We start from the raw sequence: 14,292 nt of genomic DNA on the forward strand, positions 1-14,292 counted from the left end.
AGCCTGACTATCAGAGTTATATCTTTTAAAATACGAGATATCTAGATGTTTATTGTTTACATAACAAATTCTCAAGAGAACGCGTATTTTTCTTTTCAGCATCTCATAAAGCATCGAACATATTATTGGTATCGTTTCTTTTAACTTCGCAATAGTATGGAAAAAGGATCGAATAGATAAGACAGTATATACATATATATATTTGTGTATTTTGTGGTTAGTGTACACTTGGTTACTTGCTTGCATTTGCATGCATGATGGTTGGGAGAGCTCGGGTCCCGCTGGTGCAGAAAGCTCCGAACTTGATGTTTGAAGAGCAATGTGTCTGTTTTTGAAATCCATGGACATATAATGTGACTGTTATGTCCTATACAGTCATGATATAGTACAACAGCTATGACCAGGGTCTTCCTTCACCAGGAGGCTTGTTCTGGTGGCAACTTCGAAAACGTCATCTACACCTTCCCCTGTTAACGCACTACATTCCATGTAATTCTTTGCACCTACAGCTCTTGCAATTTTCTGCACATCTTCTGGCCTGACCATTCTATTCTTATTGTTAGCTTGCCTTAAATCCTTTTTCAGTCCGACTAGTATGATAGGGACCTCGGGACAATATCGAAGCGCCTCTACTGCCCACTTGTCTCTAGTATTCTCTAGAGATTCCACATCATCGACAGCAAATGCAATCAATATGACATCCGCATTGGAATATGAAAATGGTCTCAATCTCTCGTACTCCTCTTGGCCTGCTGTATCCCACAATGCCAATGACACTTTGATTCCATCCACTCTGCAATCAGTCACGTAATTTTCGAATACGGTTGGATGATACTCTTCAGGAAACTTTCCCAATGTGAAAACATACAATAACGACGTCTTACCGCAAGCACCGTCCCCAATAATCACCAACTTTCTCCTTATCGCCTTCTCTGACATTTGTTTAAGCTCAATTGGAAAAACAAAACGTTACTCTAGGTCAACTGCAAGATGTGCAAACTGAGTCACACGCTTCTAATCGTACCAGACATTCCAACGGGACTTAACTTTCAATGCAACGCTTTAGTAAAAGTAAGTCAATTGTAAAATTAATAATCCTCGGCATACTCTGCATATTGCATTACCCGAACACTCGAGAAATCAATATACAAAGTATCGACGTATACAAGAAAGCCCTCAATAGTAATGATGGAATCAATGTCTGCTTGTTCATCGACTTGCATATGCATATACAAATACAAACTGCTATATAGCTATTAGATTTTTGACGTGTTCTTAGTTTTCAGATATTATTTACAATTATTGACTTCCTGTTATAGCAGACGGCGTTAATAAGGAAGCCGAAGAAAATGATAAATTACCATCGTTAGAGTTGAATGGTTGGGTAAGTGCTGATCCTGACGATTTTGGAATATCATGCGATGGACCTGACAAACGAACATGTTTTATACCACTAGTCATATCGGTTACTACCTCACAACGTTTTATTTTCTGCATTTGCATCAGTTTATTTTCAAAAGCCGTATAGTCGAGGTTCAAATACCCGAGATTTCTGTACAATAACTCCATTGGCACATATGAGGTAGTTGGATTCAATGGCATTAAAGTCAGGTACACCTTGTAAATATTATCAAATATGATGATGTCACTGTCTGCGGTAAAATTACCGTCGTTATTATTATTTGCTACAACATTATTATTCATGAATGACGAATTGAAAGAATTTGAGTTTGACCAGATGCTCGATGAAAGGTAATTAGGGTTATTCGGTGTATCTGTGTTCGATAGCATGGAACTGCTTATACCTTGAGGATTATTGTCCCAAATCGATCTTCTATGACTCAATGGCATGCTCATTGTTTCGTGCGTAGCAGAGAGCCTACTATCATTCCATAGAGATTGTGAATTATTATTATGATAACTTGTGTCCGCAAGTCCCGCTGATGATAACATATTGCTCAGTGAGTTCAATTCATCAACAAATGACTTTGCCTTTTGGGGCTGTTGACTTGGATTTACTGAACCCATTAATGGAACGTTTTGTTGTTGTGAAGTTGGAGGAAGACTGTCTTGGTTGGCATTTAGCAAAGATTGTGATGAAGAAACCGGCGGCGTGCTGAGAGTATTCCACGTTGGAATGGCAGAAAAGGATTGTGGAACGTGCGCTTGTGACTGAGGTTGCAAATCAATGCCAAAAAGGTTGCTATTGAAATGTACCTGGTTAATATTATCATTATTAGTAGTAGCCTCTTTCGAAAATGCATTATTAGTTGCAGCTGAAGGTAGCATAGAATTGAAAATACCGTTTGAAATACCATTTAGAAGGCCATTTTGTGATTGAGGAGGGAGTGATGTAGGAGAAGGATTCATAATTTGTTGACCTAGAGTAGGAGGCTCGCTCGTTTGTTGTAACAGGGTGTTCAAATGGGAAGGTGAAGGTGTCAATGTTTTTGATGCGGCTGCGGCGTTGATCATTTCAAAGATATCATCATTAACACTTTGCTTACCGAAGGGAGAATCGGTATTTAGACTTGGTAATGTATCTTTCAAAGTCGGATAGCCTAGATTTGGTATAGGGACCGAGGTTTCGCCGGTATGTTGAGAAAGTACAGATTCTCTTTTTAAAATTCTTGGCTTCGCTTGTTGCTTTTGTTTGGTCTCTATTTCTTGTAGTTCTTTCTCTTTAGTGTCTCTCTCCATTTGCTCTTGCTCTGCTTTCCTTTGCATTTCCAATTGTAAACGGTTTTCTTCTTTTATTCTCTTCTGTTCTTCTTTCAAACGCTTTTCCTCTTCTTTTTTACGTCTTTGTTCCTCTTTTATTTTCCTCTGTTTTTCTTGAAGCTCTTCTCTTTTACGCTGTTCTTCTAATTTACGTCTTTTTTCTTCATCTTTTTTCCTTTTAGCTTCTTCTACTTTTTGCCTTTGAAGTTCTCTTCTTTCTAGTTCACGTTTTTCATTTTCCTGGCGAAGACGTTCTTCTTCTTCAGCTTTCCTTCTTTGAGCCTCTTCTTTAGCTAGTTGTTGCTGCTTTTTCTTTTCCTTTTCCTTTTCCTTCTTCTTTAATTTCTTCTCTTTTTTCTCCTTTTTCTTTAATTGTTCATCTTCTAATTCTTTTAACAATTTTAATCTGTTATTATCTGCTTGTCTGGCATGGTATGAATCCATTATCCTACTTTGTAACAATTTGGTTATCGCAATTTGAATCAGCTTACGGCCTTCTTCGAGACGTTCAGCTTCATCTATTTCACTTTCATACTCTTCATCATCATGTTCATTATTCTCATCAAAGTTTCCGTTTTCAACTTCGTCATTCTCATTAATATCATCTTCATCAACTTCATCCTCAGCTTCGTCTTCTTCATCTTCATCATCCCGGTCTTCGTCCTCATAACTATTTTCATCATCCTGATAAAATTGATGATGATGGTGATGGTCATCCTCTTCGTAATCTTCGTAGTCTTCGCTATCAGCATATTCTGATAAAGAGTCACTCTCATATTCGGCATAGTCATCATCATAGTCATCTTCGTACTCGTCCTCTTCAATATGATTGTTATTCATTGTTAGCGGGCTTGTCAAAGATGCAGCAGCAGCAGCGGCAGCTAGCGAAGCGCTAACGGAAGAACCACCAAATTCACTATCAAATTTATCTCTAAAGGACTGCATCAAAAACTCACCAAATTCTTTCCTATTTTCACCAAACATGAATCTTGTAAATAATTCTTTCTCCACTGGAGATATTTCCTTAAATTCTTTTCTCTTTGTATCATACGAGTTGGTCATTCTTTCAGCTATGGTATGTTGTAAATCAACGTACTCTTCTTGCGTCAATTGTTTCCCATCGTGTAACATTGTAGTGAGTTCCTCTGGATTTGATAGAGTTCCATTGTTACTGTTTGTTCTTTCAATGACGAAATTCTCAATGGCTTTTAAGAAATTATTGCTATTATTGAAACTCTGATTACTATTATTAATTAAATCATTTGTTATTGATTTCATTTCAGGGTACATCATTACTCGTTTTACATATTCTTCTGCAATTTTTGGATGTGATGATACGAAATTTTTGGTAAATTGTAAATATTTTTCCCTTAATTCACCATCTTCTTCATGTTTTTGTTGTTTAAAATTCAATACTTCTTCCTTCAAAGATTCACCATTCAATATATTATTATTTACAGTGGCATCTATAAGTTCTGACGGCGGTTCATGCTCAGGATCATCCAGTATTGCCGTCGGTGCTATATTATTGTTGATTTGTAATTCTTTAATGATACTTAGATGGAATTTTACTGGATTTAAATCTGGGTCCTTAATCCTATCGATTTCAAATAACATATTATAGATCCTTTCAATCTCCTTATCCATGGAAATATGTTTACGCCCACAAACAGAACAATTACAAGTGTTTTCCACCATTTGATTTTGCTTTATGATTCCAAACAATTCATCTTTATCAATAATCAAAATCTGTTTCTTTTCCTCCGATGTTAATGATTCCCAATGAGAGTCCAGCGTGAAAGACAATTTATCCTTTTTTTCTATTTTCTTCTTCCTAGTAGATGCTATATCATGATTCAAAGGTTCTACTATAACGTCACCATTTGGAGCTCTCTTGATTATTCTTGATGTTGGATATTCGTCATCATTTAACACATCCGCCTGTATTATCTGGCCGGAAGTTTGGTGGATATGTGATTTCTTCTTATTAGCTTTACTTTTCCTCTTCTTGTTAACCATTTCCAATGCTATATTCTATATGATGGTCACCTTTCAATGTCGTGGTGGAATTACTGTGGTGGAGCAACATCTTATATATTGCAATTTTTTTTTCATTTCCTCTCGCTCATTGTCAATATTTCGAGTATTCCTTTGGCTGGTATAACAAGCAATGGAGGGTAACGGCATTACAATATACATTGAGTTTGATAGATAAAAGAAAGAGATATAGTGTATGAAGTTATATATTTGGAGGGTTAAGCTATTCGGAAGGTTGGAGTTGCTGTTGCTGTTGCTGTTGTTCTCCTTCGGAGGTCATCATTGGAGGAGGCATCATACCTTGAGGAGGGATGAAGGTGGATCTTTCTTTACCCCAGCCGGTTCTTAAGTTTCTTCCTTGGAATTGGAAGTTTGATAATGCTACGATACAGACAGCGGCTTGTTCGTGGGTATCATATTTGATGAAGCAGCAGCCCTTTTCTGGGTAATGGGTGAAGTCTAGGATGAAACCGAAGTTTTGTAAAAGAGGAATTAAATCTGGTTCAGTGGCGAAATGTGGAATATTACCGATGTAAGCAGTGGTGACTCTTGGTGGAGCTCTTCTTATCATGTCTTCGACAGCTTGTGGGTTGACAGGAGGAAGAGAGCCCATTGGAGGTGGTGGAGGAGGCATGTTTTGTTGACCTTCCATCATCATTCTGTTACGTACTTGGTTATTATTATTATTGTTATTCGTATTGTTATTGCTATTGTTATTCATATTTTCACGTTTGGTAGCCCAGTTTATTCTGATGGCTCTGCCGTTAATTTCGTGACCTTGCATTTGGTCCATTGCGGCTTGAGCATTTTCGTGGGTGTCAAAAGATACGAAACCGTAACCTCTTGATCTACTAGTTTGCATGTCCCACATGACATGAGCTTGTAAGAAACCAGGGCATGATTTGAAAGCGTTGGCTAAAGTGGTGTCATCGACATTAACATTTAAATCACCAATAAATAAGTTGAAAGAAGTGTCATCGTTCAAATTTGTTTGAGATTGGAAAGCCCAATTGATTTTAATATTTTTATTTTCAATTTGAATACCATTTAAAGTTTGTAAAGCGACATTAGCGTCATGATTAGTAGAATATTCAATGAAGGCGTAATTGACGTGGTTGTTTTTCTTGTCTACCATGACTTTGACGTCTACTATTTGGCCTGCTACCTGGAAGTATTGTTTTAAGGCGTCTTCATTGATTGATTTATCCAAATTTCCAATGTATAAAACTTTATCGGAAGTTTCTCTACCACCTTCTTTTGCACTTGCAGGGATGACGTTTTCGACAGGAACGACGGTTTCAGAGGGTTGCTGATCAGACATTGAGTTAATTAGATAGCAAGGGAAGAGTTTTGGAGAAAGGGAAGAAAGAGTTTTGGATCTTATTTTCTTATATTAATTAAAAATTTCAAAGAAAAAAAAAAAAAAGGACACTAAAAGAAGAGTATTTCTTGTTTTGTATCAAAATAATTTTCTTTCTGAGAGTCTCTTTCGAAGAAATGAAGTAGTCAATTCACAAAACAAAAAAGTGATGTGTCTCTGTAACGTATATGGCTAAAATAATTCAATCGTATTTATTTCACCCAGAGTTGATGAAAGTTTTTCTTCCTGTGCTGGAAAAAAAAAAAATTGCATGAAAAATTTCTCGAAAAAATAACGGGAGGGTAAATAGACGATTTTAATACGTGTGGACTTCTTTGAGTAAGAGCCATGCAGTTGTTTGGAGGGTAGTTGAGCTGCCATAGTGGGGAGATAGAAGAGTGCAACACATAGATATGGTGGGCTTTTGGAGTTTATAGAGGAAAAAATATTCAAAAAATAAATGGTCTCTAGCGGGATCGAACCGCTGATCCCCGCGTTATTAGCACGGTGCCTTAACCAACTGGGCCAAGAGACCAGGAATTCACAATTTTATGGCGTCATAAGCACATACACATCAGTATGATCGACGCACGAGACTACTACTCGATCACGTGAGAGAAGCAAGTGACCTGTTTTGAGGCTGTCTAAACATGAGTTGCCTTTACTTGTAGAGTGATGCATAAAAATAAATTGTGCAGGATAAAAGGAGCTCCGGTGCGGTGTTTGTTCACTGTTATATTGACGTAAAGGAAGATCAGAGGATGTCTCTTATATATTATTATCGTTAATATTGTTCATGTTGTGGATGTCAGTCAAATAATTGAAATAATTCTTATTAATCAGTGTTTTTACCAAATAATGCACTGATTTTCTATACAATAAAATATACAATTAATAATATACATCGTGACAAACTTTGATCAAACTTCAGTGTTCACCTGAGTATTTATACAATTTCCAACATATTTTGATTTATGCCAATTATCATGTTCTAGATTTATGAATCAATACGTTGTCATAATTATCGTACCATAATTATTGCATGATAATATGTATTCGCGTTTATCACGCCATATATGGTTCATATCTTCCATAACATTCTAAATTTATCATTCTAATTATCAAAACATTGAAGTTTCAATATATTGCCATTTCCAGCACTTCTAATGCTTGCTATCTTTTTTTGCTCAGAATAGAAGGAGTATGGAGAATTGATTCCAACAGTTAAAGTCGAATACTGTTCTTTAATGATGATAAAGCACAAACTTACATTATATGCATATCTTCTCGCAAATACTGACTATAATAATTGTCACAACTTTGTTTCAACAAACTTCATCTATGGCTAGTGTGATTAATTGCCTAAGAGCGCAAGCTTATTTACAACTTCAGACTGTCTTCCAACAGTATATAGAACTGTATGACTGTATTCCATGGAGGTAGCTGGCATTACTGAACTCTCTTTAACTATTCTCACTCCAGGATGGGTGCCTCTGTATACGACTCCAAATTGACATCCTCCAAAACCTGGTACAATATACTTCTTATCTACCTCCACACCATATAATTTGGTACTGCTAGCCTGCCTAACCACTATAAACCGATCTGTCGTCGCTGTTCCGTCACCTCACCCATACGTCGCTCAACCGACGCAAACACCATCCGTTTAATCCCCCCCCTATAAACCGCACCCCAGTAGTCCAACTGATACAGGTTCCCAGTGACAACGTCCCTCCACTACCCAAATGTCTAATTAAATGGCCCATTTCACTGTTCCCACTCCGCGTCACCCGGCCTGTCTAGTTTTTTTTTTTTTTTTTCTTAATCAAAATTAAGCTGCTCGTATTAGAAAAGGTTCTTATTTCTCACAGTCAAACCTTTAACGGTATCACTACGTATTATATCAGCAATGATGAATTCTAAGGACATATCTCGCAAGGACAAGAGAAGGTACAACCTGGAAAATAAGATATTTAAGATTCAGAGTAGTTTCAAAGCAGAAAGGGATCTTCATTATCGTAACAAATTGACAAAGTTACAAACAAATTTAACTAGTTTACATCAAGGAAACAATCCTATCTTTCAAGGAAAATTACACGATTTGGAAGAAGAAAGAGATTTGGACTTGGTGAGATTACGTCTTTTCGAAGAATATAGAGTGATTAGATCCAAAATTGAGTTCCATGAAGACATTGATAAAATCAAATCAAATCATGAAAATTTAGTTAAATTATGCAAAGAAAAACTGTACCAATTGATTTCATCACAAATTAAGAAATTAAAACAAGAGAAGATTCTTTTAGATGTAGCAAATTCAAATTCTTATTCAATGAATTACAATAATGGAATGTTTCAACAAAAATTTACTAGAAGTCAAACAACCACTAATGGTTGGGAATCTTCTTCCAATAGTAATACGGATACAGCAACATCGTTAAACACAGCTGGAAGATCTTTAAGAAGACGTGGTGCTGGCAATGTCACTGAAAGTAATGAAGAATCTGATATCAACAGAACAGCTTCAAATTTGAATGCTACTAGTGATTACAATTCAGATACTAACGATTTCTTTCAAAGCTTGAATGAACATACTGATTTACAAAACTTACTTTTTGGTGATGCCCAAAATGCAACCCAATCTACTACAACAACTACAAAAAAGAAAACAAGAGGCAACCAACGTTATTCGACAAAATCTGCACCACCTCTTCAGTCATTGTCCATTGACGAAGTTACTGATGACATCGAACTAATAAGACATTTAACAGACCAGAAACCATCCCCTTTTAAGAGGACATGATGACACCCCCGCGCATTGTAACACTACTACCAATAATGATTATACTTTTTTTCACCTCTTCCTTTTGGCTGCTTACGCTGCAGGCCAACAATGCTTATATAAACTTTTTTTTTCCCACACATTATTTATTTCTGGGCCCTCTATAATCTCTATAAACTAATATATAAAATGTCAATATTCGATCAGTAACATTAATGCTCAGACTTTCAAGTAAACGATATAGATTCATACTGGTAGTAACACTGCTCATATGGGTGTTCATTTTAAAATTGAAGAAAGAACATGAAGTTGATCCGAACAATTTGCTATTTTCTGAACAAGATACCTCATCGTCTACACAATTCCCATTCTATAAGACATGTTTAGATACAAATGCGTACAAATCACAGCCAGAGTATCGTAAGATGAATGCTGCGTTTATAATGTTGACAAGAAATTCTGAGCTTTCCGATGTCGTCAATACAATGAACTCCATCGAATCACATTTTAACCAATGGTTCAATTATCCATACGTATTTCTCAATGATGTACCCTTTACAGATGAGTTCAAAGATAAAATACATTCATTGACAAGCTCAAAAGTGGAATTTGGAACATTATCTGAAGTAGAGTGGGAATTTCCACAAGATGTAAGAGAATCATTTGAATTTTTCGAATCTATAGAAGATCAAGGTGATAGAGGTATAATGTATGGCTCAATGGTTACGTATCATCAGATGTGTCGTTTTTACTCGGGGATCTTCTATAAGCATCCCTTGGTTTCACAGTACGAGTGGTACTGGAGAATTGAGCCTGATGTGGATTTTTATTGTGATTTAACGTATGATCCATTTTATGAAATGTGGAAACATGATAAAAAATATGGATTCACCGTCCTTTTAGACGAATTGTATTGGTCTGTACCCAATCTCTTCAGATATACTATCAATTATATTAAATCGAATAAAATCAAGTTGGGAACACTTTGGAAATTATTCACTTACAACTATCATATCTTAGATACTCAGGATGAAAATTTAGATAAATTTGTCAATTACGAACAGGAAATACAGCACAAAATAAGTGAAAAAATTGCCATTGATTCATTAACTGGAAAAATTAATGAAGAAGGCTTACAATATTTAATTAATAGAGCTACATCAAAAGTGCCCATCATGGAGGATAAGTTCGAAAATGAAGAATATAACCTGTGCCATTTTTGGTCAAATTTTGAAATTGCCAGGTTAGACGTATTCAATAATAATGTCTACAACGCATACTTTAAATTTTTAGAGGAATCTGGTGGTTTTTGGAAGGAAAGATGGGGCGACGCTCCCGTACATTCATTAGGACTTGCATTGACACTAGACTTGAATGAAATTCATTATTTCAGGGATATAGGATATAGGCACTCCACCATCAACCATTGTCCCAAGAATTCCAAGTCCATGGACGAAAACTCATACTTTGAAGCAGAACCACGCTTTAAAAGGAAGAGACCGACATATGATACTCCCGTCAATTATGGTATAGGCTGTAGATGCAAATGCCCCAAGAGAACCGGTGACGTAGAAGATGCTGCATTCCAATGCATGTCTACATGGTATGAATTAGCTCATGACATGAATTTTCAAAAATTTTCGAATGGTAAGTACGTTCCAATGTTCGATGCTAAGGATGTCGAAAGACAAATGAAAGAGGATTTTCAAAAGCAATTCTTATAGAATTAACTTATAGATTTCATATACGAATACATAAAATAATACATTACACAGATTTTTTCCTTCTATTAAATATTTACCTGTATTAACCACCAAAACCATACAAGGTTCTACCTTGTCTCTTCAAAGCATAGACGACATCTAATGAAGTAACAGTTTTTCTCTTGGCGTGTTCAGTGTAAGTGACAGCGTCTCTGATGACAGATTCTAAGAATTGTTTTAGGACAGCCCTAACTTCTTCGTAAATTAAACCAGATATACGCTTAACACCACCTCTTCTTGCTAATCTTCTGATGGCTGGCTTAGTAATACCTTGAATGTTATCTCTAAGAATCTTTCTGTGACGCTTAGCACCACCTTTGCCTAAACCTTTACCACCTTTACCTCTACCGGACATCTCGTTATATTAATCGTTTTATAGTTGATATCTTCTATGTAAAGGGACCTTCTAAAACGCTTCTGAATGATCAACTTGCTGCCCGCTATATATACAAATCCAGACTACATGCTTCTTCGTCGCGAATTGTTGACCTCTCATCTGCAAAACACGACTTTATGTTGTCTTTTCATGGATCGAGAAAGTGTAAATAACACGAAACACGATTTTCGTATTGCTTATTACCTAAAAAAACACGAGTTGATACAAAATAGTACATGAGAATTCTCGAGGAACAACAACAACAACACATTTCGTGGTTTTCCTCAACAGAGCTCAACGAAAACATATATAAGCAGCTAGAAAGTTAACAGTGGTTCCTTTTCTTGTCCTAATTTACCTTCATTGAAGTGTCTATAAACGCAAGCATGGCTAGAACCAAACAAACAGCAAGAAAATCTACTGGTGGTAAGGCACCAAGAAAACAATTGGCCTCCAAGGCCGCTAGAAAATCTGCTCCATCTACCGGTGGTGTCAAGAAGCCACACAGATATAAGCCAGGTACCGTTGCTTTGAGAGAAATTAGACGATTCCAAAAATCTACTGAATTATTGATTAGAAAGTTACCTTTCCAAAGATTAGTCAGAGAAATCGCTCAAGATTTCAAGACCGACTTGAGATTTCAATCTTCCGCTATTGGTGCTCTTCAAGAATCCGTCGAAGCCTACTTAGTATCCTTATTTGAAGATACCAACTTAGCTGCCATTCATGCTAAGCGTGTCACTATCCAAAAGAAGGATATCAAATTGGCTAGAAGATTAAGAGGCGAAAGATCCTAGTCAGTGTGTTTTTCTGTATATTCAATATGGGTTAGGTAATATATTTATGTATATTATACTTCTATTTTTATATTTTAAGTGAAATTTGTACTATAAAGGGTACTACTACTCTTCCTGAAAGCTTTCTCTAAACTGCACATCACTTGATAGTCAGAAAACAAAGAGAGGCTGTAAGAAGGAAATGGACGGCGAAGACTCTACTAGACAGATAACTAAGTCCTATGCTGCCCAGCTGTATGACTACTCAAGGACTCCATACCTTTCGTTGATCAATAGTGCCGCCATACTGGTTTCACCCATCATTTCACCACCAGTCGATATCGCAATCACCAGTAATGGGAAGTCAAGGCTACTGTTCAAGAATCTATCGTCACAGACCCGCAGAATCGGTCTAACGGGGAAGAATGCATTGCTGTTTGGGACGGCTCAAGCGTTGGGTTCCTGGATGATCTACGATGATGATGTCGAAAGTGGCAGTGGATTCATCATGGCATGGTCTACGCTGTATATGATCGTCAACGGGAAGGGCTCGTTGAGAGCCATAACAAGATATGGCAGGACTTGGCCATTCGTATTGAGTTGCATGGCCACGGGTAATGCTCTACTCTACGGGAGACGGTTCATTTCTGGCCAATTTTAATGTTATTTTATGTATATTTCTTTATATAGTTAGCTACTTTTTCTAGGTTAAATCAACAGGAAAGGAGGGATGACCCGGGAAATCTTCACTACAACCAGGGGAACCCAAATTTCACAGTAACATATGCATGCAACTTCTACTGCTCATTCATCTACTATCAACTTGGTGAAAACTATAGTAGGTGCGGGGCTTTTGGCCATTCCATACGCTTTCAAGAATGATGGGGTCCTCGTGGGTCTATTTTTAACATTATTAGCTGCTGTAACGTCAGGTTTTGGTCTATTTGTCCTGGCTAAGTGCTCAAAGACGTTGATCAATCCGAGGAATTCATCCTTCTTCACACTATGTATGCTTACATACCCTTCCTTGTCGCCACTATTCGATTTTACTATGATTATTCAATGTTTTGGTGTCGGTCTAAGTTATCTGATCCTGATTGGAGATATCTTCCCCGGACTGTTTGGTGGTTCAAGAAACTTATGGATCTATCTTTCAGGCCTTCTCATCGTTCCATTGTGTTTTTTAAAGAAATTAGATCATTTGAAATATTCTAGTATTATGGGGCTCATTGCCTTAGGTTATTTAACTTTACTAGTACTGGGAATGTTTCTTCATACCGTCATTTTCACTGACAATTATATGATTGTTAGAGGCCAAGTCAATTGGTTCACGGTTTATGATTTTAAAGGATTATTGTCCACTTTTAGTATTATTATTTTTGCTTACACTGGAGCAATGAATTTATTCAGCATCATTAATGAACTAAAAAATAATAGTATGGAGAATGTAAGTTCAATAATCAATCATTCAATTTCAATCTCAACTATATTATTTCTAACTGTGGGAATTGCAGGTTATCTAACTTTTGGCTGCAATACCTTGGGTAATATACTATTGAATTATGATGCTGATTCTGTTTGGGTCAGCATCGCTAAATTCTGTTTGGCAATTATGCTAGTGTTGTCATTTCCTTTACTATTTCATCCATTACGTATTGCAGTAAACAATTTGGTAGTCTGGCTCGAGATAAATTACGGTACCCCACAGCAAAGATCTCAACATTATAGCCAAACTGCAGTCAATGCACGTACGCCTATTGCTCTATCTATAGAAGATGACATTGACGAAAATGTAAGAGAAGAACAACCTCTTTTGGCTGGTGAACAACGACAAGAGATCCAAGAGGAAGAAGAAGAAGATGATACCGATGTAGAAGAAGGTACTCTACCTGGAGACGAAGAACAACACACTCCGTTCCCAAATTTTAGGTACTATTGGATAACTGTCCTTTTGTTAGTTTCCATGTATTCTTTAGCACTAAACGTGAGATCTTTCGCTTTTGTTTTATCTATAGTGGGATCTACCGGTTCAACGTCAATTTCATTTACTTTACCTGGTTTATTTGGATACAGACTAATCGGTTCAGATTCACTTGCTATTGGAGAAATGATTTCTGCCAAAGACAGACTCTACAAGAGGTTAAGTCTACTATTGACTTGGTTTGGTCTTACTGTAATGGGATTGTCATTATATGTAACGTTGTTTTATGGTGTTGAAATTTAGAAAATGAAAATAAACAGCTTACAGAAGTTCTTCCTTCATTATTAGTGAAATACTCATTGAATAATAGTAAATATACAAATTCATACATATATGTGTAAATAAATTGGAAAAAAAAATATTGGAAATAATTATTATAAAAATGGAAAATAAAGATTCTCTATAATACTCATCTATCGAAGATTAGAATTGAAAGTTGAAATATGACACATAGTAAAATTAAAAATGGGGTGAAAAAAAAATAATGCAATGTTCGTAG

General features: G+C 36.4%; 9 protein-coding genes and 1 non-coding gene across 10 annotated transcripts; 5 read left to right on the plus strand and 5 right to left on the minus strand.

Moving 5' to 3' along the window:
• Positions 1 to 375: 375 nt before the first annotated feature.
• Positions 376 to 939, minus strand: RHO2 (Rho family GTPase RHO2; the record flags this gene model as incomplete). The annotated part of the gene is made up of 1 exon (XM_003959277.1): positions 376 to 939. The coding sequence occupies one exon, from the start codon at positions 937 to 939 to the stop codon at positions 376 to 378; it is 564 nt and encodes a 187-aa protein (XP_003959326.1).
• A 360-nt stretch (positions 940 to 1,299) lies between these two features.
• Positions 1,300 to 4,740, minus strand: NST1 (Nst1p; the record flags this gene model as incomplete). The annotated part of the gene is made up of 1 exon (XM_003959278.1): positions 1,300 to 4,740. The coding sequence occupies one exon, from the start codon at positions 4,738 to 4,740 to the stop codon at positions 1,300 to 1,302; it is 3,441 nt and encodes a 1,146-aa protein (XP_003959327.1).
• A 241-nt stretch (positions 4,741 to 4,981) lies between these two features.
• Positions 4,982 to 6,079, minus strand: PUB1 (Pub1p; the record flags this gene model as incomplete). The annotated part of the gene is made up of 1 exon (XM_003959279.1): positions 4,982 to 6,079. One exon carries the CDS (start codon positions 6,077 to 6,079, stop codon positions 4,982 to 4,984), a length of 1,098 nt encoding a protein of 365 aa, XP_003959328.1.
• A 500-nt stretch (positions 6,080 to 6,579) lies between these two features.
• KAFR0Jtrna9I lies at positions 6,580 to 6,653 on the minus strand. Its single transcript has one exon. It is a non-coding gene; the product is annotated as a tRNA-Ile (tRNA).
• Positions 6,654 to 8,027: 1,374 nt separating this feature from the next.
• On the plus strand, positions 8,028 to 8,918 carry SDS3 (Sds3p; the record flags this gene model as incomplete). Its single annotated transcript, XM_003959280.1, has 1 exon — positions 8,028 to 8,918. One exon carries the CDS (start codon positions 8,028 to 8,030, stop codon positions 8,916 to 8,918), a length of 891 nt encoding a protein of 296 aa, XP_003959329.1.
• A 194-nt stretch (positions 8,919 to 9,112) lies between these two features.
• KTR7 (putative mannosyltransferase) lies at positions 9,113 to 10,621 on the plus strand (the record flags this gene model as incomplete). Its single annotated transcript, XM_003959281.1, has 1 exon — positions 9,113 to 10,621. The coding sequence occupies one exon, from the start codon at positions 9,113 to 9,115 to the stop codon at positions 10,619 to 10,621; it is 1,509 nt and encodes a 502-aa protein (XP_003959330.1).
• Positions 10,622 to 10,703: 82 nt separating this feature from the next.
• KAFR0J01290 (histone H4) lies at positions 10,704 to 11,015 on the minus strand (the record flags this gene model as incomplete). Its single annotated transcript, XM_003959282.1, has 1 exon — positions 10,704 to 11,015. The coding sequence occupies one exon, from the start codon at positions 11,013 to 11,015 to the stop codon at positions 10,704 to 10,706; it is 312 nt and encodes a 103-aa protein (XP_003959331.1).
• Positions 11,016 to 11,422: 407 nt separating this feature from the next.
• On the plus strand, positions 11,423 to 11,833 carry HHT2 (histone H3; the record flags this gene model as incomplete). The annotated part of the gene is made up of 1 exon (XM_003959283.1): positions 11,423 to 11,833. The coding sequence occupies one exon, from the start codon at positions 11,423 to 11,425 to the stop codon at positions 11,831 to 11,833; it is 411 nt and encodes a 136-aa protein (XP_003959332.1).
• Positions 11,834 to 12,014: 181 nt separating this feature from the next.
• Positions 12,015 to 12,473, plus strand: AIM19 (Aim19p; the record flags this gene model as incomplete). Its single annotated transcript, XM_003959284.1, has 1 exon — positions 12,015 to 12,473. One exon carries the CDS (start codon positions 12,015 to 12,017, stop codon positions 12,471 to 12,473), a length of 459 nt encoding a protein of 152 aa, XP_003959333.1.
• A 123-nt stretch (positions 12,474 to 12,596) lies between these two features.
• AVT7 (Avt7p) lies at positions 12,597 to 14,036 on the plus strand (the record flags this gene model as incomplete). Its single annotated transcript, XM_003959285.1, has 1 exon — positions 12,597 to 14,036. One exon carries the CDS (start codon positions 12,597 to 12,599, stop codon positions 14,034 to 14,036), a length of 1,440 nt encoding a protein of 479 aa, XP_003959334.1.
• Positions 14,037 to 14,292: the final 256 nt, after the last annotated feature.

This window comes from Kazachstania africana, chromosome 10 (assembly GCF_000304475.1).
Source record: "Kazachstania africana CBS 2517 chromosome 10, complete genome".
NCBI lineage: Eukaryota > Fungi > Ascomycota > Saccharomycetes > Saccharomycetales > Saccharomycetaceae > Kazachstania > Kazachstania africana.